The sequence below is a fragment of the Apis laboriosa genome, unplaced genomic scaffold (assembly GCF_014066325.1).
Source record: "Apis laboriosa isolate Shangri-la unplaced genomic scaffold, ASM1406632v1 scaffold62_cov152, whole genome shotgun sequence".
Lineage (NCBI taxonomy): Eukaryota > Metazoa > Arthropoda > Insecta > Hymenoptera > Apidae > Apis > Apis laboriosa.
The window spans coordinates 258,119-283,332 of record NW_025223954.1 but is presented as its reverse complement, the minus strand read 5'-3'; the positions used below and the strand labels follow the sequence as shown (position 1 = coordinate 283,332).

General features: G+C 32.3%; 3 protein-coding genes and 1 long non-coding RNA gene across 9 annotated transcripts; 1 reads left to right on the top strand and 3 right to left on the bottom strand.

Annotated features, from left to right (window-relative positions):
- Nucleotides 1–915: 915 nt before the first annotated feature.
- LOC122718380 (resistance to inhibitors of cholinesterase protein 3) lies at nt 916–5,326 on the bottom strand. Of its 4 annotated transcripts, none has more exons than XM_043943366.1 (8): nt 5,013–5,311; nt 4,413–4,766; nt 3,701–3,963; nt 3,417–3,609; nt 2,975–3,114; nt 1,893–2,047; nt 1,567–1,815; nt 916–1,039 (listed from the first exon to the last, which is right to left on the bottom strand). In XM_043943366.1, exons 1-7 carry the CDS (start codon nt 5,155–5,157, stop codon nt 1,614–1,616), a joined length of 1,452 nt encoding a protein of 483 aa, XP_043799301.1. In that variant the 5' UTR covers nt 5,158–5,311; the 3' UTR covers nt 916–1,039; nt 1,567–1,613. The 4 variants fall into 4 exon arrangements, with proteins under 4 accessions (XP_043799301.1, XP_043799302.1, XP_043799303.1 ...); XM_043943367.1 differs by lacking the exon at nt 2,975–3,114 and adding an exon at nt 2,582–2,634 and having other exon boundaries at nt 5,013–5,302; XM_043943368.1 differs by lacking the exon at nt 4,413–4,766 and having other exon boundaries at nt 5,013–5,326.
- Nucleotides 5,327–5,698: 372 nt separating this feature from the next.
- LOC122718362 (28S ribosomal protein S36, mitochondrial) lies at nt 5,699–6,663 on the bottom strand. Its single transcript, XM_043943331.1, has 4 exons — nt 6,472–6,663; nt 6,306–6,360; nt 6,027–6,196; nt 5,699–5,823 (listed from the first exon to the last, which is right to left on the bottom strand). The coding sequence occupies exons 1-4, from the start codon at nt 6,493–6,495 to the stop codon at nt 5,806–5,808; spliced, it is 267 nt and encodes an 88-aa protein (XP_043799266.1). The 5' UTR covers nt 6,496–6,663; the 3' UTR covers nt 5,699–5,805.
- A 290-nt stretch (nt 6,664–6,953) lies between these two features.
- LOC122718359 (heat shock protein 83) lies at nt 6,954–9,811 on the bottom strand. Its single transcript, XM_043943322.1, has 2 exons — nt 9,708–9,811; nt 6,954–9,324 (listed from the first exon to the last, which is right to left on the bottom strand). Exon 2 carries the CDS (start codon nt 9,322–9,324, stop codon nt 7,171–7,173), a length of 2,154 nt encoding a protein of 717 aa, XP_043799257.1. The 5' UTR covers nt 9,708–9,811; the 3' UTR covers nt 6,954–7,170.
- A 2,271-nt stretch (nt 9,812–12,082) lies between these two features.
- Nucleotides 12,083–24,428, top strand: LOC122718363. Of its 3 annotated transcripts, none has more exons than XR_006347361.1 (6): nt 12,083–12,198; nt 12,668–13,566; nt 14,902–15,059; nt 15,663–16,144; nt 16,239–21,822; nt 21,909–24,428. It is a non-coding gene; the product is annotated as an uncharacterized LOC122718363 (long non-coding RNA). The 3 variants fall into 3 exon arrangements; XR_006347359.1 differs by lacking the exon at nt 12,083–12,198 and having other exon boundaries at nt 13,434–13,566; nt 21,909–22,905; nt 22,978–24,428; XR_006347360.1 differs by lacking the exon at nt 12,083–12,198 and having other exon boundaries at nt 13,434–13,566; nt 21,909–23,095; nt 23,246–24,428.
- Nucleotides 24,429–25,214: the final 786 nt, after the last annotated feature.

The window sequence follows — 25,214 nt, the reverse complement described above, 5'->3', positions numbered from 1 at the left end:
TGACTCAATCAGACATGTGCACAATACACTGCCTTTTATTTGGCCCCTCTGATTAATAAATTTTTGATTCTATGAAATATAAGATACAATAGGCAATAATGTAATCATAGAATAAATTCGAGTCTTATATCATATTAGGTCTTTGGCAGTGCTTAACCAAGATTTGTATCATTCATGATTATTTTTGTCAATTATTTTGTTATTTTTTTGTTATTGTAATCCATAAATTTTAAAGATTGGTAAACACTGATTTAGTCAAATGTTTGTCATTATAATTTTTATTTTTATTCTGAACTGTCTTTTCATTGTAAGGCAACCCATTATCTTCATCTTTAATCCTCATCTTTAATCTATTTAATTTCACTTTCCTCGTCAAATTTTTATAATTTCGTTGTTTTTTATTAGTTTTATTAAGTTTTATTATTCTGTTTTATTATTATTCAGTTTTATTATTTCTGTATATTTGTTATTTTTTAATGATTTAACACGAAATATAATACATTTTTTATATGTTTTTGTTATTATTTTCTTTTTCTTTTTCATTTTCCTCTAGTCTCCCTTCTCCTTTTTCCTCTTTTTCTTCCTCATCTTCCTCCTCTTTTTCATCTACTTCTTCATTTCTTTCATTATACTGTTCAATCTTATTAATTTCTTTATCATTTTCTTCATCATCTCTATCTATTTCTGCTTTATCGTTTTCTTCTTCTTTTTTCTCATCTTCTTGTTCTACTTCTTCCTTGTCTTCTTCAATCTCTTCTATCTCTTCAATCTCTTTTGTTTCTTCAACTCCTACTTCTTCCTTTTTTTTTTCTTCATTGTATCCAATTGGCTTTATTTCTGTCCTATTTTGTATTAAATATTTTTTCTGTTCTTCTTCTTCCATTTCTATTTGTTTTCCTTGATAAATTCCTTTTATTTCATCTTTATTCTCAATTTCCTCTTTATTATTTTTTTTAATACTTAATACTTTTGCTGTATCTTTTGAATTCAAGATTCTTATATTTTTCGCATTTTTTTCTTGATCTTCTTCATCAATTTCCTAATATAATGAAAAGATATTTAACAATTTTATTTTTAAAAATTAATAAAAATTATATTTAATTAAATATATAATAATTATACTTCGAAAAAGTATTGTCATAATAATAAATAAAATAATATAATAACTAAAATATAAAATAAATTATATAAATTTAAATAATAATTGAAAATAATAATATATGTACTAAAAAGAAAGTTTATAAATACTAAATCTAATTATTCAATTAATAGTTATGTGATGTAAATGTGAAATATATGTATAATGCATTCTCAAAATTAAAAATTAAAATATTAATTTTAATAAAATATTAATAAAATATTAATCAATTTAAAATGTAAATTAGATATTAATATTTACAACAAATCACAGATAAATAATACATGTTACATATTAATATTAAATTTATATGTTAATTAATATTATTTTAAAATAATAATTTTGATTATTTATCGTTTCTGTAATTTGTTATTTTTATGTTAAATAATCTATACAGAAGCAAATAATTAAATGAATGAAAAAATCACCAAATAAAACAAGGCTCCACAGATTCAGATTTGATTCTGTTGTAATTCTAATATTTTCTTACAGCTGTATTTTGGTCGAGACTGATGAGAGAGAGAGTCATTTTGCCTGAAAGTACAATAGGTGCCTCTACATCCTCTTCTGCTTTCTGAGCTTGAGTTTCTGAATCTGTTACAAGCAATTCACATTGTGGAGGAAGAGCACCTTCTAAATATATTGGTTTTGGTGGTGTTTTTTCCCTCTCAATATGACTAAAACAGAATAATTGTATTTATTAAAAATAATATAAATTTTAATAAATATACCTTTTTCAAAATCTCTCCATTACCTTGGTGAAATTGGAATTATAGGAGTAGTAGGTCTACTACCCTTATTCTCACAACTAGCTGTCATTTCCATACCCATGACTTTAATAGTTGGTGAATGTTCTATGTTTTCTACTTTATCTGCTGTACTATACTGAACCTGAGCAATGGTATTGTCCTGTAAATTAAATTTTGTAAATAAAAGATCTTATATATTATTTTCTTAAAAGTATAATTATACCTATTTTGAATATAATGTAAATATAATTTATAATATAAGTATTATATTATAATCGTTAATATTTATAAATCAATAAAAAGTAAATATTTTTAATTCCTTTCAAAAATATAAAATAGCATTCACACTCAAAAATTCATACATTCATAAAAACGGTTAAAAAAATCATGCTATTGATTTAAAAAAGTTTATAATATAAAAGGAAATAACTTAACTTAATAATTTATAAGCGTGCATTTAAATTCATTAATTTAAAAAAAAAATCATATTTGACATATATAAATACATTACAGATTATTTTTATATTTAATATGATTTGATTTATAACATATTATAAATAGTCTTAAATATTATCTCAATACTGATTCTTTAATATTAGGATATTTGAACAAAATAAATTTTGTTATTTATGGAAAAAATTTAATATAAACATTGGTTATTCTTGTTAGAAAATCTTTTAGGCAAAGAATATACCTTAGATGAGCGATCAATCCCTGCCAGGCCTTTGGACTTTGGAGGCCCATCTACTATTTAAATGTAAAAATAAAAACTATAAATTCTAAATTATTTAAGAATTAAATTTATCAATTTAAATGTTTTAACGAGTATTTCACTCAGCTAAAATATGAGTATGCACTTTTTTTATAGAGATAAATATATACAAAATAATCATTAATTTAAATATGGTTATATAAGCATTGAAGTATAAGAAAAAGCGAAATATCGAAGATTTTATAACGAATACGCAAAATGTAACATACAAGAGGAGATGTAAAACTTGAAACGCAATCAGAACACAACAACGTGCATATTTCTAAAGACTAAAGAACTGAAAATGTAAACTGCTTCATAATTAATCTAGTAAACCTTGAATTCTTGTTGTGGATTTGGACTATGCATAACTGAACGTGATATGTTGCCCATCTGAACAACAATTCTTTCCATGGCTGCTTCTGTCTCGACCAAACGGCGTCTCAGTTGATCTATCTCTATGTCTCCTGCCGCTTCTTGTGTTCCAGCATGTATAACATTATCAAATGTGTTCAGAGAATATACACGAATACTTACAATATTTTTAATTTTAATCTAATATTTTTTTGTTATATTTATGATATAAATACGTGTGTGTTCTAATTGTGCAAACCTTGCATCATGCAACACCATTTAAAAATCTGATTAGATACTCAAAAAAACATGTACCTTATTTTTCAGTATTTCTTTAAAGGAACTAGCTTTCAAGGAAAACACTGCATTAATGATAATGTAAATAAAGTGTGGTCAATATCTTTTAAATACTTAAAAAACTTACGGTCTTTTAATTCCTCTAAGGTAGGAGTAGGTCTTTGTGGTGATGGAGATCTTTCCTTTTGATAATTTATTGTACCACCAGTCATTGCAGTAGCAAAAGCTTCAGGACTGAATACCATTTTTCGAAATTCCTTTTCTGCTGCAGCACCTGGATATTCTGAAATAATTTCACTATCCGAATTTTTTCTCAGCACCTAATAAAATAATTTGTAACAAAATTTTATAAAGATTAGTAGTTATAATACTAATCTAATTATAATATTAAAATTTTACAAGATATTTTACCTTAACAATTGTATATAAGAAAAAAAGTACAATTCCTAAAGTGTACAATGGCATAATAATTCCCATAGTACCACTTCCTTTTGGTGCAGGAACAACATGTCCTGCACCACCTAAAGGTGGTCTCATTTTTGGCACAACATGATCAGGTCTATCTGAAACTTTTGGTACAATATGAGAAGAAGGTATAGCTCTACCACGTTCTCTCAATGCAGGATGTAAACCACCTGCATGTGGAGGTGTACGTCGTTCTTGTTTTATTGTATCTAGAAATATAAATATGTTTTTAGGTGTTATTTAAAAAAATTTTAAATATATAACACAAATAGAATTCAAAATTCTACTATAATTATTTTATCATTTTAAAATTCAATATTATAATGTTAGTAATATATTATTATTTTATACAATGAAAAAGTTTATTACATATATTTAAAGCTATAACTATAGAGTAAATTTATTCTCATCTACTCATTTCTACTTATATTTGTTCTTTTGGCAACTTGCCAACTAGAAAAGATAACTTGAATCTGCTTTCCATATATAATTAGTTAGTTTAATAGTATCAAATTATATTTTTTATAATAAATACAATCGATATCTCAATAATTCAATTCAAATAATATAAATATATTAATAATAAAAAAAAAGCTGTGCATGCTGTTATTAATAGTTAATGTTAAAAATTTTGAATAAAATCTTTTATAATTCTTACTGTGTGGCATTAAAATATGATATCTGATTAAATGTGGAGTTCCTAGTTGAGAAAGAGGTATACCAAAATTTATTTTAAGACAAAGAGAACTATTAAATGATCTTATTTCTTCTAAAACTTGTTTATAAGATTTTTCCAGATGTTCTCTTTTAGCAAGAAATGTAGATAAATCTATACCACATCTAGCTAAAATTTCTTCTCTACATAAACTTGCACTTTGTGGTGTTAATTTTATAGTTTTCAAAGCATCTCTTATTCTTGGATCAATTTGATGGTGCTTCAATATATTCTGACATATTTCATACATAATATCAGCTGCAGTAACATCACTTTCAAAGATTACATCGCAGCATGCTAATAAACATTTTTAAATTTAACTTAATAACAAGAAAAAAATAACATTTTAATAATTTATGTTAAATAATTATTAAATAATTCAAAATATAAGAATTAAAAAAAAGTAAAATTTAAAACTGAAATTAAATTATTGAATTTTAATTCAATATAAATATACTTCAAAAATAATTAAATTAGAAAACTTTGATATATTATGCATTCTTCTTTATTTTTTACAAATAAAATATCTTTATAAAATCTTACCAGAATTGTCGGTCATATGATGTGGATTGACAGATGCTGTGAGCATAGGATAGAAAATTTTCGGCCATAATATCGCAAAACACCCGGCTACAATGGCTAAGATAAAAATCGTCTTTCTCGGACCGAAATCTGTTATTTCAGCCATATTCGTAAATTTTTCGTTCGTATAACTCTCGCAATTTCGATAAAAGATAAAACAACTGTAAATCTTCCACTATTACGTCCAGGGATCGTAAAAGCGGATGGAAGACACAGTCACAGCGCACTGTCGTCTGCTATTTCTGTCATGGAACAGGGCTGTGTCTATTGACTTTCGTTCCCATAATATTTTTCTTTAATTTATCTATATTAGAATACATTTAAATAATTAATTGTTAAGAAACATTTTAATGAATTTAATGTTTGATTTTTTTATCTTAATGAAATAACAAAAAAATTCATATAAACATATTTGTAAAGAATTCGTAACGATTTTTATATTTAAAAACTAAATAAATTTTAATATTGACATAATAAAATAAATATTACAGAAAAATAAAGTAATTTTATTAAATTTTTTTTTATTTAGAATTAACATTCTACTTGTTAGTTATAAAAATAAGCTAAAAGACAAGCCAGAAATAGCAGACAATGTCACATAAGCAAAGAGAGACCTTATTTTAGGTAAATAGTATAAATATGTATACTTCTTTTACTTGCATTTATTTACAGAATAAATTATACATAAAAATTTAATAGTAAATAATTTGTTAATGATTTCTAAAGTTTATAATGTTCTATAAATTATTTAAGTTTATTCTGGACCACCTCTCTGTAATAAAAAAGGATTCATTTAATATGATTTTTTTTCTCGTTATTCATAAAGATAAAAAATATGCAAATTATTATTTAGAAATTATTATCATTATAATTATATACTCATTTATATTTTAATGACTTTTATTAATGAATTTTGTATTATACGAACGAGAAATTTAATTATATTATAAATAGTAAAATAAATAGTATACTTACATTAATATATGCAATTTCTTTCTCATCAATGGGTCGTCTTTGAAATCGCGCAGGAAGATAAAGATCTTCTATTGTTGGTAAAACAACTACATTAGGTCCCGTTGCACTAGGATTATTTTGTTCTAACATAGCCGAGTCTAAGTGCTTAGATGGTGGATTTGAAGTTGTATCTGCAGTAGTTAACCAATAACAACGATTTCAGTCGGCTTTTTCAATTGAATTTTTTCAATTGAAATTTTCAACATTCGATGGTATTCAGTAATTTTTCTTTTACATTACCTTTCTGAATCCCACCTTTACGAAATTTAATCAAAGGCACGTGTGGTTTTACTACCTAATGAAATTTAATTCTTATAAATTGATCACGTTTTATTATGTACATATATTAATCTATGCATACATACATATGCATATATTCTTCTTACAATTATACCGATGCACTGACCTTCCAACCTTTGCTTGCCATCATAATTGTTTTTTAATGTATCTTATGCGAAGACCAAGTTTTACTTGCAACTTCTTTCAATCACTTTAAAAATCTCAAATAGATGGCGTGTTCTAACATATTCAATGAGTACAAAACAATCGTGAAATATTTGTATAAGGTTAACTAGTCTTATAAAGTTAATATGAACTATATGGTGTTAAAAATTAAAAAAACAACATTCTATTTAACTTCGTTCAAGTATATTCTTATTCAAATCTATATAATAAATATGTATATATATCGAAATATACATTAAATTTAATAATTATTTTAATACATTCAAATAAAAATGTAGGTCAAATAGGTTATTTATATTACGAAATAAAAAATATATAAATCTTCAATTGTTATCTCTTGAAATTTTTATAAATAAAATAATTACTTTTTATTTATATTTATCTTATATTTTATTTAATATGATAGATATATAGTAAAGATAATGAATTCATTGTATAAATTTTATTTTATTTTAATGTAAATTTAACTTAATTACAAAGTATTTGGCATCAAAAAATGTTTTTGATAAATTAAAATTATACAGAAAATTAAAATGAAAATGGATAATAATACCACATAAAACGTGGTTATTTCAGCAGTCTTTTAATGATTATAATGACATCGATATTGTCATTATATTTAAATTTATTAACATTAAGTTTAATCTACTTCTTCCATTCGTGAATTATCTTCTGTATCTCCTTCCAGAGGAGGAATTTCTTCTGTAGTTTGTTCTTCTGGTACAGATTCTTCTTCATCAATACCAAGTCCCAATTTAATCATTCTGTAAATTCTTGCAGCATGAACTTGTGGTTCATCTAAAGTAAAACCAGAAGATAAAAGTGCTGTTTCAAACAATAAAATTACTAAATCTTTTACTGCTTTATCATTTTTATCTGTTTCTGCTTTCTGATGTAAAGTTTCAATAATAGTATGGTCAGGATTTATCTCAAGATGTTTTTTTGCAGCCATATATCCCATAGTAGATGTATCTCTAAGTGCTTGAGCTTTCATAATTCTTTCCATATTAGCAGTCCAACCATATTGTGAAGTAACTATACAGCAAGGTGAATCGACCAATCGATTTGAAACTACAACTTTCTCTACTTTATTGTCAAGAATATTTTTCATTACTTTACATAAATTTTCATACTTGGCTTTGTCTTCTTCTCTTTTCTTCTTTTCATCTTCATCTTCAGGAAACTCTAAACCTTCTTTGGTTACAGATACTAATTGTTTTCCATCAAATTCTTTCATTTGTTGTACTACATATTCATCAATAGGTTCTGTCATATAAACAACTTCAAAGCCACGTTTTTTTACACGTTCAACAAATGAACTGTTTGCAACTTGGTCTTTGTTCTCTCCAGTAATGAAGTAAATATGTTTTTGATTCTCTTTCATTCTGCCTACATAATCCTTAAGAGAACAGACTTCATCTCCAGAAGCTGAAGTGTGATATCTCAAAAGATCTGACAATTTATTACGATTAGAACTATCCTCATGAATACCTAATTTAATATTTTTGCTAAATTGTTCATAGAATTTTTTATAATTATCTTTGTCTTCTGTAAGTTCTTCAAACAATTCTATGCATTTTTTTACAAGATTTTTACGAATAACCTTTAAAATTTTATTTTGTTGAAGCATTTCACGAGAAATGTTCAAAGGAAGATCTTCACTATCAACTACTCCTTTTATGAAATTTAAATATTCTGGAATTAACTGTTCACAGTTATCCATAATGAATACTCTTCTTACATATAATTTAATATTATTTTTCCTTTTCTTATTTTCAAATAAATCAAATGGCATACGTTTTGGAATAAAAAGTAAAGCTCTGAATTCTAATTGACCTTCTACAGAAAAATGTTTAACAGCCAAATGATCTTCCCAATCATTTGTCAATGATTTGTAAAATTCACCATATTCTTCTTGTGTAATATCATCAGAATTTCTAGTCCAGATAGGTTTTGTCTTGTTTAATTCTTCATCTTCAGTATATTTTTCTTTGATAGTCTTTTTTTTCTTCTTTTTTCCTTCTTCCTCTGATGCTTCTTCATTTTCATCTACATCTTCAATTTTTGGTTTTCCATCATCTTCCTTTTTCTCTTCTTCTTCTTCAGCTTCATCCTCACTCAGTTCTTTTTCACGTTCTTTCTGCACAACTAATTTAATTGGATAACCAATAAATTGAGAATGTTTTTTTACAATTTCTTTTATTTTACTCTCTTCTAAATATTCAGTTTGATCTTCTTTCACATGTAAAACAATTTTTGTTCCTCGTCCTAATGTTTCTCCATTATCATGTCTAACAGTAAATGATCCACCAGCACTAGATTCCCATAAATATTGTTCATCATCATTGTGTTTTGAAATAACAGTGACTTTGTCTGCTATTAAATAAGCAGAATAAAAACCTACACCAAATTGTCCAATCATGGAAATATCTGCACCAGCTTGAAGTGCTTCCATAAAAGCTTTGGTACCAGACTTTGCAATTGTACCAAGATTATTTACCAAATCAGCTTTAGTCATACCAATACCAGTATCAATAATAGTCAAAGTACCATCATTCTTGTTTGGAATAATTTTAATAAATAATTCTTTGCCATTATCAAGCTTAGAAGGATCAGTTAAAGATTCATAACGAATCTTATCAAGGGCATCACTAGAGTTTGAAATAAGTTCTCTTAAAAAAATTTCTTTATTTGAATAAAAGGTATTAATAATCAATGACATAAGTTGAGCAATCTCTGCCTGGAATGCAAAAGTTTCTACATCTTCTGCTTTTGTTTCCATTTCTGTTGACATCTGTAAAAAAAAAAATTAGATTAGAAAAAAAAAAGAAATTAAACAATTTCAAATTATACATATACACACATAAATTTCTATTTCTAATTTATATATGAAACATTTTATATATGCATTTCTTATTTTTTTTCACATGTGATATACATTATTTTTATTATATAATAAATCGAATGATATTTTCGGATATAATTTAAAAAAAACAAATTTATACGAATAAAAAAATGTGACAGAATAGAATTAAGATTAATTTTTTAATAAAACTATTAAATTTTAAATAACATTTAATAAGAACGTAAATCAATAAAAATTATTTATTGTTTAGGAAATATATTTAATGTAAACACATTAAATATTTTTTAATAATTAATTTAAAATAATTATACCTTGATATTCAGTTAAACCACTGTTAAAATACACTTCAAAAATTTATAAACACAGTATCGGACACTTTGCAGTTTATTGAATGAAGACGCGCGTTGAGTAGGTTTGCTTTTATATACTCACTAAAATTCTAGAATGTTCTAGAATGTTCTAGAACATTTTTATCTCTTTGGATACCTCATATCCGGGAAAATTTAAATTCATCTCGATAATTTTTAATTAGTAAATATTTTTTATCTATATTTTCAATATTGTTTATCTATATAAAATAAAAATGCATAATTTTTTTTAAAATATATAGATATTTGTTATTAAATAATGGAAATTGATTTGATTTTCTTTTTCACTTTAATGTGATACTTCCGGCATTTAGTTTTATAAGTCAAGGAAGCAAATAATATCAAAATTTTTATGACAAGTGAATAAATAATTTTTATCTTAACTCTTTTTGTTCGTTAATCATATCTATCAATGAATATCATCAGTTGGTATGTAAATTTAAAATGTATTATTTATGATTATATTAAATAGAAATTATTGACCATTATATCGTCAAATATTATCGAACCATGTGTTCGATATTACGCGGCAAAAATTTTCTTCTCATCATATTATATTCTTCTCATCATATTATATTATTTTTAGCTTTTGATTCTTTTCAAATATTTTCTTTTTATATATATTTAAGCGAAATTCCATTATGTTAAAAATTTTTAATGTTTTAAAAATATATTATTAATATAATTTATGTATAAATGAGTATGATTTCTAAAGTTGATTCGTTCTTATTATTTTAATTTAGTTTTTATTTCTATAGTTTTAAGAGAAAATTATTTGTATAATGAATCATATATATTTATTGTAGTTAAAAAAATAAGAAATGCATTATTAATTAATAAATTAATAAATTATCGGAAATAGGAAGCATTACATATAGAAAAAAAATATATGTATATATATAAATTTTTTTATATATATCTTTTTAATATTATAATTCATTAATTGAAATTAAAAAAAAAAAAAATTAAAAGTCGTAAGTAAATAAATTAGTAATTGAAAAAAAAAAAAGTTTTGTAAAAACTTCGAGAATCCAGTCGGTATATAATCATATTTCTTTATATATATATATATATCGGTATGTGGCGCCCCCATTGCATAGTTTATTACAATTTTATTTCTTATCGTTATTTGAAATGGAATTTAAATCTTATTAAACATGTACTTGGTATTATAGTTTTCTTAGATAAACTATAATATATTTTTGTTTACAATTATTATCTTAATTTTTCTTCTTATTTTAATTTCTGAAATATAAAAATTATTTTATTAAAATATTTTTTAATTTTACAATTTATAAAAAAGAAACATTATTGCTTTTTATTTATTTATAATTTAAATTTATTTTAAGATAAAATAATTGACAAGACCATATAAAAGTTAATAGAAAATTTCTAAGAATACGAAATATGATTACATACGAAATCAATTGGAATAGCTTGAAAATTCTGAAATGTTCTTAATAGGTAATCGAGTCACGTGGCAATGACACTACTAGTAATTACAAATGCCTAACCCGTAGATTTTCATGCAGAATGAATACAAAAATCTTTGAAGCATGTTAGATGTATTCTTTTTTTTATATTCAATGTAACTCCAATGTAACGCTTGTTAATTCTACAGAAAAATTTTTTTTCATTGATATAATTAATTCTTAGAAATTTGAAAGATTTTTAAAAAATTCTTTTTATTTATTTTTATCAAAATTTATATTTATTTATAATATAACAAATTATTTATAATATAATATATACATAAATATTGGCATTTATTTTTTAGATTCATCAATTTGTAAATAATCAATTTAGTCGAAAAATCAAAAAAAAATCGTTGAAGTTGATATGGCGAGGAGCTTAACTCCGGTAACCTAGCTTTATGATGTCGAATAATACTCATACAGCTAGATAACCAAAGAAAATGTCCGCGCCAAGATCTTCTTGTTGTCTTAAATAAATAAAAAAATAATTTCGATGAAAATTGATCATCTAAATCAATGAAATCGTCGAGAATTGAAAACCTGCTTTGCCATTTAGCAATATCGAATCTTTCTTGATACTGCAAATATCGGTAGACATGGATCAATCGTTAACGCCTTTTATACGAGAATGTCTCTTGATCGAGTCACTATTTCCTGGTGCAGATAATGACATGCACGTGTCGATGGTGTCCCCACTCTGTAACAGAAAGACGGAGAAATCGGAAACCGCTTTACAACAATCGTCTCTTTGTCGCGTAACCACGAATTGATTGATACGCGCACAGCTTTGAAAAGTGAAACACAACCGTTGACATTTCGGAGTGAAAGTTAGTCGGTGAGACGGGCCTTCGGGATAGCCAGAGGCTACGAGTGTATATCTGAAAATTCTTCTCTCGTTACCAGGCCAAAGTCATTCTAAAAGTACGATATGAGAAATAAAATCGAATGCAGAGAAAACGGTAGGCATATGGTAACAATTTTTGATTAAGTGTCTTACTTGAACTAAAATGTAAATTTAATAATATGATGAAACGAGGCGATACGGTTTTGCTGAATCGTACAACGCGCAAGATATTATGTCGTTACGTCATAATTACTTTGACTCAAACACGTATCTTGCGATATCATTCAGTTTCCTAGTTGCCATTTTCGTCTAACTGATTCGCGATTTTAATAAAAATTACGATTTAAAACTGCGTGTACGTGTCCAAAGATAAATTTCAAATTCTGAGAATGTCACGTTTAAATCGCGTAAAATGTAACTAGTGTTTTGCTCAAATTGATTAAATAGCTACTAATACGTGCAACAATCAAAACAGCTTCAGATATTAATAAAATTTCAGACAACTTATCAACACGGATTAAATTTTATTCGAGTCGTAATATCTTTTAAAATAAAGAAATTTATTTAAAATTTTCTGATTATAGATTAAAGATTGTAATATCCAATGCTTTTACTTCGGTCAATCCGTTAGTAGACCACTACGATGTTTCGTAAGAACTTCCATTTGGAGAAAGTTATGATCTCACGCTGCAGTGCACGCGTGGCTGGGTTCTATTTTATCAAGTTGTTCAACGCTTTCCGTGCTTCTTCCAATTTCTTTATCTGCTTAATTCTTCAATCTCGATATTAAATACGCGTATGATCTTGAAGCAGAAATGTTATAAATTTTTCAAGAAGCTGCAAAATATGGAAACCGGACACATTTGGCAGAAATTTTATATTTAAATAACACGTTTATCGAATCTGATATGCAGTAAAATACGCCAGTTTTAGGAACGTTATCGAATTTCGCAAGAGATAACTTAAGAGATTGTTACGCGAGTTTTATCTGTTCGTTCGTTGATCCATAATTCTTGAGAATATAAAAATATGATTTAATAATCGAATCTCTAACGATGAATATATTTAAAATTGGATAATGATTATCGCATTTAGAAGAAACGATCCATGAATTTCTCCTTACACGTGTAAGAATGAAAGTACAAAAGATCCTATATAAGAGAGGAGTAAAAGATCAAAACAAAAAAAAAAAAAAACAAAGAAAAAAAGAAAAGAAACCGTGGCACACTCACCTGCGAAACTGCCGGTTTATTTTTGGCCCGCTCTCATATCGGACGTAACAGGAAGGCTGACCAGAAAGATTTAACCTCGATTCAACAATAATCCCCGACTTTCTAAAACTTAATTTTCTTTATTTTTTTTTTCCCTCCATTGAAAGCTGGTATAGCGACAAAAGCAACTGAGAACTCTAGTCTAGTTCATTATTAGAGAATAGCTTATCCAAGTTGCGAAGTCCATCGTCACGTACCTATAGCAAATACGAGTGAGTACCTATCTTTCATGATAAGCCGGCCTTCGATTCTTTCCATTTGTTTGTCACGGTTGGTACAGCTGAACTATATTATTATTATCGTGCATTCTCTCCCATGAAAAGCGATAAAAAAAAAAAAAAACTTTTGCGAAATACGAGAAAAAAAAGATCATATAATTCGTTCCAAAGATCGAAAGAGCGCGGATAATTTGATAGCACAGATTTCTAATAAAAATCGGCAATAATTGTTGGAGGCGAAAAGCTATTTTAGGCATCGTATTCCAAGGCTAGTCGGTTTAACGGTCTAATTAACAGTTTACGATTTAATTAACAGTCCCGTGTCCAGTCGAGCCATTGCAGGGTCTTTGCACGATACGCCTTATTGACCGTACGTTTTATCGACAACTTTTCTGCTGCGTTCCTTAAGTTTGTTGCGCAACGATCAGGGATCCGTGGTTCGTGGTTATCCGCGTCGACACGCGCGTCTTCCAAATCACCAACTTACCCCTCCAATGGAAAATCGCGAGACGTTAAGACGTTAATAACGTTGAATCTGTACCCAGTGGTAAATTTGTTTCCTAACGAGACAGGCGCTTTCAATGCGACTTCCAATCGTTTACGCAAACACAGCTGTACGAGTACTCGAGATAGCCGGGGCTAATGTCGCTTCACTTATAGTCATTATCACTTCAAGTGTAGTTATCGAGCTTGATTTAATTTTCCTGACCGCGCTGAAAAACAGATCGAAAGGCGCGAAAAAGAAGACTGGCCCCCTCCCTCCCCCCTCTCTCTACGGTTTCGCGGGTCTTTTTTTTTTTTTTTCATTATTTCTTGAAATATCTTCACCGTCCTTTTTCTCATCTCATTGTCACAGCATCACGAAAATTAGTTTCCCCTTATTTGCGTTCTTGTTATCGCTTCTTTCAACCAGCAAGTTTCGGTCATCTGGAAAGCAAATTAATTCGTTGATTGTTCGAGAGAATGTATCTATTAGAAATTTGAAAAATTTGAATTTTAAATGTTTAAGATTTAAAAATTCGAATTCGAAAAGTTAAAGTTAAAAAAAAAAAAATGTAAATATTCAAGTATATTCAACAACAAACATAAGAAAATAGCGCAATTAATTAAATTCGAATTGTCGATGAAGCAAAAAATAGAATATAAACAACAGAATATAAACGAAAAGTGAGATTTTCATATAAATGTTTAAACGATGGAAGGAAACGATTACGGTAAAGCGATATTTGTCTCATTATTTACTTTACAAACAAAACGCTTTAACTTGCAAATTAATTTATGATCGCGAAATGCGTAGATGTTTTAATATAATGTAAAATTTTTTACCAGGAGAAAAAAACAACCAAGAAAAGAATTTTAGTTTTCAATCTAATATCCCGATATATTCGAATTATGGCTGTTCGACGACACTTGGACCGCTTAATCGGTGTCATTCTCAACGGAGGATTCACGGCTCGATACCATACACGCGGTGCAGTCAAACATAGGTATGCATATGTGCGTTTTATTTCTCAGTCGCTCGCTCTACCGTGCAAATCTTGAATGCATTCGCCGGCACGTTGAAGATCGTTCGCGATACAGGCTTCCGCAATGCTATATCGCTACCGCGCCGCCGATCTTCGTCGAAGCTGTGACGCAGAAAAGACAATTTTTTGCTCTTTAGTGAGAAAAATTCAAACAAGTTCATGGAAATAAACTCGAGTTATGTTTGTGAGAATTGAGGAATTTTTTGTCCTTCTTTTTTTCTTGAAATAAAAAGAAAACGACTAATCAAGCCAAAACTTTATCGTATATTTTAAATCATATTTGAAATCTTTAAATGCTATAATTGATTTTATATATATATATATATATATATATATATTAACGGTCAAAATCATTGTGTTCTCAAACTAACATCAGTTTAAAAATAAAAACAAATGTAAACGTAAATTGATTATTGAGAAAAGTCTTATTTACTTGACACGAAGTTCAAAAATCATTGTTAACTATTAAATTACTAGTAAATAAAAAATTTGAAAACGAATTTCATTTTAATTAGAAGCAGTAGACGTTATTATCGATTGTAATTTTCTAATATTTGGTCGTAGGAAATTTGAAAAGAAAAGATGATATTAGAAACATCGGAGAATATTTTGGCATGGAAGAATAGAACGAACAAAAGCGTTCGAACGACTATCATTTTTCCATGGTAGTCAGATACAACCTGTTGCTAAGAGGCCTGAGGAAATTCGCACGCGAAACGGTGCGAATCGGCAAGTAGTAGACTCGACTCAGACAAGCGCAAAGAACTGAGTAAGAAAAAACATTGGCCGTAAATGTGGAATCGAGAAGATTTTTCGATTTTAAATTGCAATATCTTAAGAAAAAGAAAAGAGAGGAAAGAGGAATCACAATACCGTTCGAGCCGAGAAAGATGACGATTGAAGAAAGAAATGAATAGCTGACTAGACAAGAATGCAAACGCGGCAACATTTGCCTCGACCTTGTCAGTCACGTTTACCGAGAATCAACAGAATTTTATTTATTTTATTCAAAAGCAATGAATCCTAACAGTTAAGTCTTCATATTCGTAAGTAGAGAAATTGTTATCTTTACTTAAATAATCTTTCTTTTCTTTGTTAATTTAATTTAATTTTTATTATAACTTATGATATATTAAACAGATCGCAAGATCGTATCGAATAATATTTGGATCAATGGCGCGAGAATGTGTTTTTTTAATGGAAAAGAGAGAAGAGCATACCTGTTGTTCGAGTTGAGGACACGGCCCGAACCGATACGTGAATTTTAAGTCCGCTACTGCTTGCTCCGTCTTACCAAGGGCACATAGACTCGTATCGAAAGAAGAGGAAAGAGAGGAGTCACACCTGGCGCGGTACAAGATGAGATCACTACCGCACTCACTGATCAACTGGCCCCGCGCCCCACGTCTGGGGCCGCACGCACCTTTCGCGTTACCCCTTCCCCCTCGAACTCCGGAACCTGGAGCTCCTTGGCCCCCTCGGGGCCCCTTCGGCCCTCTTCCACCCTCCAGTCCCCTCCATATCCTCTTTACCTCTTCAGCTTCGTTTCGAATGCCCATTGGTCCGTTCAAATCGACATCGTGACGTCACCGAACCGAACTGCCGACATATATACGAGAGGAACGAGTCTCTCTCTTTTCTTCTTTCCTCTCCTCTCCCCTCTCTTACTTTCTACACCGCTCCATTCCGTTCCTTGCCGTGCTGTTCCCCTTCGTGGATCCACTCTTTTCTCTTGTATCTTCTCTCCCCTATACTCTTCACTTGGTCTTCTTTCCCCGACTACCTGTCCTCCTACCTATGTCCGTTTTCTATCGTTCTCTTCTTCTCTGTCCCTCCCTCTCTCTTCCCTTCTTTGGTCGGTCTTCTCGTTTGGCCGGCTCTCTTGGAGCATTACCGCGGCATCCCTGTCCTTCTACCTGGTTGATTCGTTCTTTATCGCGTTGCCTCGTCTACCTTTTCCTCACGCCGGCATCTCGTTCTCCTTGTTCTCGAACGCTCTTCTGGCTCTTGCTGCGAGTTCGCGATCTTTCCACACGACGTCTCGTATATTCCCCTTTTGTTTCTTCCGTTTTATAACCGTTGACCCGTAAACTTTTCTTTTTATATTCTCTCCTTAACGATCTTTGCAGATTTTTCAAAGATAAAGTTTTGTTCAGGATTACATCGCCCTCTTCTTCTCTTCTTCTTCTTCTTCTTTTTCTTCTTTCCTGTCAATAAGAAGCTCCAGTTTCTATTTTCACTTCTTCTTTTCTAATGCGAAAAGCTTTCTTTTCCCGTTAACAATGGCTGTCGGTTACCTATACAGCGCGTTGGTGACTTGCAATGTTCGTAGGCAGCGCAGATCCGTTAAGTCGAATCGTGGTTCCTTTCCTCTTGGTCGGTCGCGGCTGTACCGGTCGCCAGCCAACGAGATTGTCCGCAAGAGGTTTGCCGCGGTGGTTGCCGCCACCGCCACAGCCACCGCCATCGCCACCGCCACCGCCAACGTCGTCGCCACAACGAAGCGAGAGTAGCCCGCCAGGTATATGGGGAGACAGAAAAAGGAAAAAAGGACGCATTCCAACGACTATAGTCGGTCCATAACGATTCCCATACGTTGAGAGTGCGCAACGAACAACCAATGACCCCTCTACCGATCTCTCGCGCCTCCTCCTTTTCCCTCCTTCTCAGCCTTCTTTTTCTCTTCCCTTTCACATCCTCTCCTTCTCCGTTTCTCATCTTCCTCCTGTTCTCTCTTCTGCGTTTTGCACGATTCCACGTGTCTCGTCTCGTCTTGTCCCTCTTTTTCTTTCTTCTGTCTTCTTTTTCTCTTCTCTTCTCTTCTCTCCTCTCTCACCGATCGTTTCGCTCGCGTACCTGTCTACGTACGTTTACCTATACATACGTGCGCGTCGCGTACACCTCGCGCGATCGAGGTGAAGGCTCGGCCTCGTATGTACCTCTACGTAGCCGGTCTGTCCTCTCGTTTTTCGAAGAATTCACGACGTCACCACAATGATCGCCGACGAGTCGAATATTTCTCGAATACCCAAACTACCTTTTTCTTCTTCTTCTTCTTCTTCTTCTTCTTCTTCTTCTTCTCCTTCTTCTTCTTCTCCTTCTTCTCGCCCCTTCTCGAATATCCTCGTCGGGCTTCTCGGCTTTGCACCTCTCTTTGGCAACCAAACGAATCCAATCTTTGCTATACTGACTTAACTTCCATGGATACACCTTGACTCTGATTCTAATTTTAATTACAGATATATAGGAGAAGAAGTCGATTCGATTTTCTTCATTGCGTATTCACCTGAGAAGATTACTCGATGATCCTTGTCGAATGTATTAGCGACGGGACACGAAAATTCGTGGGGAAGAATACTCTTTGATAGACCTTGCGTGGGAATTTCATGCGTGCCTCGACGATAGCACTTTTTCTCGATTCCTCGTCGAATTTCGTAATAAGATATTATTCTTTTATTTCGAATACATAAATGCGAATACATGCGCGCACGCGTACATACGTTAGATTATTAAACTTGATGTTCTCATCTGTCGAATTCCTTCTCGAATGAATGAAGGAATTAGTAATCCGTTTCAGGATGTGATATTCGTCTGATAATTGTCTGATAATTGTCTGATAATTGAACCATGTTCTACAACAGAAAAATTGCGATTTAAAACGTCTACTCGTCGCCATCCGCATGCCTTGCTAATTAGCGGTACGTGACACGAAATGTAAAATTGTATATTTTCAAATTCGAGTTTAAATTGCACATTAAGCGTGGCGTGCCACGAAAACGATGGCTAATTCCAGCCATAGCTCGATACGTGTTATTCGAAATCAATTCCTCTTTTTTTTTTTTTTCTTTTTTTTTTTTTTACGCTGCTGTTTAGTTATATCAAGGCCCCGTTGAAAGTAATCTTAAGAAATAATTAATTGGAGAAAAAAAATTTCTCTTTTAACTTAATTTCTTTCGATGAAACGTTTTTTATGTTCAAACGCATTTATGCACCCTAAAGATACGCCTCTTTGAACGACGTAGAATCGGTTCCGCTGTCTGAAAGTACGTCCTGGGAAGTTCCTCGACTACACGTGTCATCCATTTTCAGTTTGTGGGAAAGGCAGCGCCGTGACGGAAGGCATGTGCACGAACAAGTGATGTACAATCGCAATTTCAATGTTGGTTCAACAATATATCGATCTTCGAAACGATTAATATTTTGTGATTCTCGAAAATAATTCAGTTATATCTCGTCAAAATGGTTGGTTGCGCATATTAAAAACCGGATCTTTATACTCGCGGGTGTGGTTTCTTAATTTACGTTCCGACTTCTCCGTTCAACAAGACCAAACGACGTTTTTAAGTCGTCGGTGATTCAAAACGCGAATTAGGGAGGGGATAGTCTTTCTTTTTTCAAAAGTAAATTCGTTCCCTATTCCGTTAAAACATCAAGAAACAAAGAACCGGCGAACTTTCGGACCCCAACTTATTCTCGGAATGTTATTGCAACGTAAAGCCGTACGTGACGCTCACGTGAATGAAATTTTGCATGCGTATCGGTTTGCCCTGAGTGCCAGGACCTCGAAGGTCGAATTCGATATCGGTTTGTGCGACTGGTATTACAAATTTACTCGGAGAAGAATATATATCTTTCCTTTTTTTCTTTATCAATTCGTACGTGTGCGATGAAGATCGATGAGAAAAATCGTGATCAACTTTGGTTAAATTACATTTGAATATACATCTGAAACAACGGGAATAACGAATAAGTTTTGCACGATTTGCTTAAACGGAAATGGAAAATCTAATTTATCATGATTCCTCGCAAGGAATTTCCTCGCTTGATTCTGAACCTTAACCGTGGTCGGTCAAGGACGATTTTTATTGTTCGTTTCGAAGAAAGATCCTTCGAAAGGATCGGTACTGTTATATCCCTGTTCTGGTAACTCACCTGCGTCTGTCCAGGTACAAAGCTAATTCAGTCCTGCGTACAAGCGTTGGCGTCACGAGCTGACGCCCTTCGACTTCCGCCGGATGTACACCGTCCTTGCTCCGCACCGGCGTTCCTATCGTTGTTCTTGCATGCACCTGATTTTTTTTTTATCACTTAAACCAATTATTTCAAGATCAATCATTTTAAGATACAATAAAATAGACAAAGACTTTAAATGATTTCTTTTTAATAGTAATTCCCAACATACGAGAGATGTTACCATGTGCAAAAATTTCTCGCGATGAGACACATTTCGAAAACAAAAGAGAGGCAGCGAAAATCGAGGTTCTCATTCGCATTCGTTACGATTACGCGGAAGACTGTGAGACAATTTAAAATGCGATGGTCACGCGCAACGAAAGCAATTTGAATAGCGCAAAGCCGTTAATCGATTAGGTGTACAGTTCACGAAATTGTAGTTGTAACAAAGAAAAAAAGGAGAGGAGAGACATCCTTTACGTTTACGAGATGTCTCTGCATTTGATTCACTTTCGATTAACCGTTTCTATTTTGTTATAAAACGACGCAAAAAAAAAAAAAAAAAAAAATAAATGTAAAACCATCGATTGAACCAAGAATGAAAGCGTTTTTCCTTGATTGGACATGACAAGATTTGTTCAACGGAAGCCGCCGTAAAACTTGGACCGTTGGCACGAAAGACGGCCGTTACCGGGAGAAGACTATAGAAATCGGTTCGCACCTGCCTGGCCCGGTAAAAAGAAAAACCTACCCAGAACCCCCGTGAGCCCCGAGGTCTAAAGTAAGTTTATGGATGTCTCGCCCCTTATTCGTGACCGTCCCGGCACAGGTTTCGAGTTTGAGAGATTTCCAACGCTCCCGCGTTTTCTTATAGAGATTGCTGCTTTTCTCCGTGCCGATTTCCTTCACGAATATTTCGTATTCTCGTGTTTCCTCGTGTATGTGTTCATTGGGTAATACCATCGTGTACTGTGCACAAAGTTTTTACGAAGCCTTATCCGATCGAAGCTTGCAGATCAGATCGGTAAAATATACGGTTGAAATATCGAAGGCGACGAAGTCGATTTCAAAAATTGCGTATTCTTCGTTACGAAATGGTGCTTGAAATTTCTATGATAGTTTTCTATAATAATAACGCAAAATTCTGTCTTTTAGTTTTGCAGAATCGTTCCATTCGTTATATGTTTTACGCAAAAGCTGAAGAAACTTCTTGAAACCATTTGTTTTCCCCAATCTTTCTCCCCAATCAACGTTTCCCGCCCCGGTAAACTTTTGACACTCTCATACCGTAAACATGTGTGGAAATGTATCCTCGATGCGATCGACGAGCCTTTTAAACCTGTTTCGTTGCAGAGGACACGAAAAAAGAGATCGCGGAACAGAACGAATAAACGTGTTGATAGTTTCACGAGAGAATTTAGTCTAACGTTTTCTAAGCGATACCGTTTCACATTTCCATACGATTAGGAATCTGAAAGGCTAATTCGCCAGGTTAACAGCTTCATTCTGTTCAAGTTAACGATCTTCGAAAAACTGTTGTACCCGATCGGATTCTACGATACGATTGAGTTGATGTTTTCATATAAGGAACGAAGAGAAGAGATATTTTGTATTATAATTATTACATTTGGTCGAAAAAAAAAAAGAAAAGAATTTTATTCGTTAAAAATGAATTCGAAGCGGATTAAAAGTATATGGCGTTGTCGAGAAATCGACATTGCGATTGCGGGTCTGGAAGTGTTGAAGTCTCCGAACGACAAGATAAGTTAAGGTACGTTTTACAATCGTATTGCGACTCTTGGTATTATAATTTTTTCGCATAATTTCGCATAATTTAATTTGTTCGCATTTTTCCAGGATGTTGAAGGGGACAAAAAGAAATTTTTGAAGAGACTTGGATAATATCGTCGGTTGATAGTCCGAATTAAAAAGAATGGAAAAGATCGAGAAGGGGAGAATCTAATTATCTCGTCCGTACTGACGGCGAACGGAAATGCCCATACGTTTGAAGAAAAATCGAGATCGTTCCGAGTAGGAGAGTTCGCCAAAAAGTTTCGAGAGTAAAGAGAAGCTTCTGCCGAGAGAATGACTCGAGGCAGAACACCGATGATGTCATCGGTCGGCGGATACTCGCGCCTACGCTTTTCTCTCTACCAGTTTCACTGGCAGGGATACCGCGTGTGCTCGTTCTTGGAGCCACTCTACACGAAGACCCAACCTCCACTACCGATTCCCCTTTTCGCTTCTCTTCTTAGCTGTACCTTTCGCTTCTCTTCTATCCACTGGCTCGAGGTCTCTCTACACTTCGTATCGTACGAGGACGAGGGGAGCGATATAACGTGCCGAGGACATGCTCGATTCTACCTTCATGCCAGTCTACATTGCCGGTATATACCGGTTATGCAGATGGAGCTTGGTCTGGACCCCCTCGGCAAACCCTCCAACAGAAAATCTCATCTTATTCTTCTTCATCATCATCATCATCTTCTTCTTCTTCTTCTGTTCTTCTTCTTCTTCTTTCTCCTCTTCCTTCTTTTCCTCATCATCATCGTCATTATCATTATCATCGTCGTTATCATCATAGTCATCTTCATCCTTCGTTGTCATCCACTTCTTCTTTCCCCTTTCCTCGCATCTTTTCTCTTCGTCTCTGTTCCCTCCTTGTTCGCCACTTATATGTTAAGCCGTCGTTGTACTTTCCGTCTCTATCTCACGACAAGCAATGTTGCCTTTGCCTTTACACACGATCATCCGGATATACCTACGCTCGTTCGTCCCTTTTTCTCGATTTTTCTGCTTGCCCTTCGCTGTTTCGCTCCGTCTGAACTTCTTCGCAGCCGTTAAAACAGTTAAGGTACTATGGTATGAACGAAGATTGCACAGCTTTCTCGAAGTTATTTACAGACGGATTTTTTCCCTCAAACAGGTATTTCGCTTGATAGCTGGTAAGCCAACTCCGAAGTTGAAAATAAAGAATTCCAATCGATCGATCCGTCCCGTCCAAGATCAACGTGATTAAGGAATTACGCGGTTATTAATCGATCGTAATTTTTCTCTTGTCAATGCTCTTTTCTTTTCTTTTTAATTTCATCGCATTTTAAATTTGAATTACTATTTTTCATCGATATTTCAACAATTTTAACGAGGCAAATAATAAGCAGCAGAAAGAGTTATTCCGTTGGCACTATTTTCAGGTGCGACAGATCCTTTTTGGGGAACACAATAGCTTCGTTGATCGCAAATCAACTTCGCAGTTGAAAGAACTGCGATTAAATCGCCGCCATCTACGATCACCCGTACCTGTTTGCGGTACCTCGTTAAAATCGACACGACTGTTCCAATCTTCTTCTTTCGAACCTATTACTTTTCAAATATTCCTTCGAAAGAAATCGTAATTGGACGAGATAAGTAAGAAACGTCTATAGTTAAAAAAGTACATTTCTACAACTCATTATATCGTATCGCTATGAAACGATCGTGTTGAAAATTTCGTATCGATTCGAAAGAAATACAAAAAGATATTGTCGATAATCATAATATGGAAAATATGTTTTCTTAACATATTAATGAGACAAATTTTTTCGCGAACCATCGAGTATCGATAAGCGTCTCCTTTAACAAACTAGGTCCTGGGACGACATTATAGCACGCTATAATGTCACGAAGATCGTAATTATTCGATGTAACAGATCCCTTTTAAGTAGTTGCGGATAATTCATTGCTTTCGATTTGACCGACGCAAAAGTCAAGCTGAATTATCACGACGAGCGACAACGTTACCAGTCCTCCATTTCGTAACCTCTCAAGTGACTAAGAGCATTTACATCGATAACAATATCTATGAGAACTTTCAAGTAGTTATATCACGCGTATAATTCGAGTTTTTTTTGTTTCTTTTTGCGAATATATATCTATCACGAATTAAATTACGAAAAATATTTTAGACGATACTTGGACGTCGATCGTTGGGAGAATCAAGCGGAGAATCAAGGAAAAACCGGTTGAAAAAATAAGAAAAAGATTTCGATAAAGAGAAAGAATTAAAAAATTAAAAACTGATGCCTCGCATGTGTGAAGTTTATTTGTTGATATTAAGAACGTGAGTTATTGTGCAAATAATTGCCGCGGCTGTCTACACTTGTCACGGTTGCTTACAAAGTAAGGCGTGCTGCTCGCGACGATTACGTCTTTGCAAACAAGAGGAAAGAAAGAGGATAACGATGCATCTTTTCACCGAAATTCGAAGAAAACTTTGAATAGCTAGTAACGTGTATCTCCCGCCGCAAAACAAAGTTACGTCATCTTTCAGCTATATTAACAAGTTAAAAAGTTTTTCTTGTTTCGCAAATTATATAGTTTAGGTTATTTTATATTTTATATTTATACTTGTCCTTTCTTTTTCTTTTTTCTCTCTCTCTCTCTCTCTCTCTCTCTCTTCGTTTTTTATTCTCGCTTATTTTAAATCGGTAAAAGTCACGCGTTTATTTGCCAAAAAACGTGGAAATCACATAATATTCCATGGACAATGCGAAGGTTTTCGAATGCGCGAAACGTTCGTGGAATAAATTTAGGTGGTACTTGAGCGGAAAGCTGATCCACCGGACACAACGAGTTGCGAAACTTCTTCATGAGTACCGTCATGAAGTTTTACTCAGATCGGTTATACCTATACCGGTTCACCATTTCGAACTTTAAACAAAAATGAGATATTAAATCGGAGGAACGACGATCGCGAAAGTAAATTGGAGGATATGATTGGCGCGAGGGCAAGCCTGGGAATACATAGAATACGTAGAATATAATTATACGTGTATTGCGAAACTTTGCCGGATAATAGAGCGCGTACGATTCCTGGCAAACGTTGGTAGAGAACGGTGAATCATTTATGCGGAACGGGGTCCAACATACGGGAAGATTGCGCATGCATTGGTTATGTATCTTCTTAGAGGAACTATCGTCGTATTGTCAATGGATGGCCTCACAGTTTTGCGAGCATTTTTATCAGCTTGTTGCCCATATAAAGGAAATAATCGAGCGGTTGCAATTGCCTTAGACGATTGCAACAGAATCAGAAGATAGATTCGTGATAATATATATATATATATATATACACCGGCGACTCATGTCTGCCAGACTTGCCTAATCGAACGTTCAAATGCATAA

Bases quoted from the DNA above. Each gene is read 5' to 3' on its own strand.
- LOC122718380 (XM_043943366.1), bottom strand. From the start codon at position 5,157: ATGGCTGAAATAACAGATTTCGGTCCGAGAAAGACGATTTTTATCTTA. The intron at 4,767-5,012 runs GTAAGATTTTAT...AATGTTTATTAG, and splicing joins TCATATGACCGACAATTCTG to CATGCTGCGATGTAATCTTT. The intron at 3,115-3,416 runs GTAAGTTTTTTA...CTGGAACACAAG, and splicing joins CTTAGAGGAATTAAAAGACC to AAGCGGCAGGAGACATAGAG.
- LOC122718362 (XM_043943331.1), bottom strand. From the start codon at position 6,495: ATGATGGCAAGCAAAGGTTGGAAG. The intron at 6,361-6,471 runs GTCAGTGCATCG...AAATTTCATTAG, and splicing joins TGGCAAGCAAAGGTTGGAAG to GTAGTAAAACCACACGTGCC. The intron at 6,197-6,305 runs GTAATGTAAAAG...TAACTACTGCAG, and splicing joins TAAAGGTGGGATTCAGAAAG to ATACAACTTCAAATCCACCA.
- LOC122718359 (XM_043943322.1), bottom strand. From the start codon at position 9,324: ATGTCAACAGAAATGGAAACAAAAGCAGAAGATGTAGAAACTTTTGCA.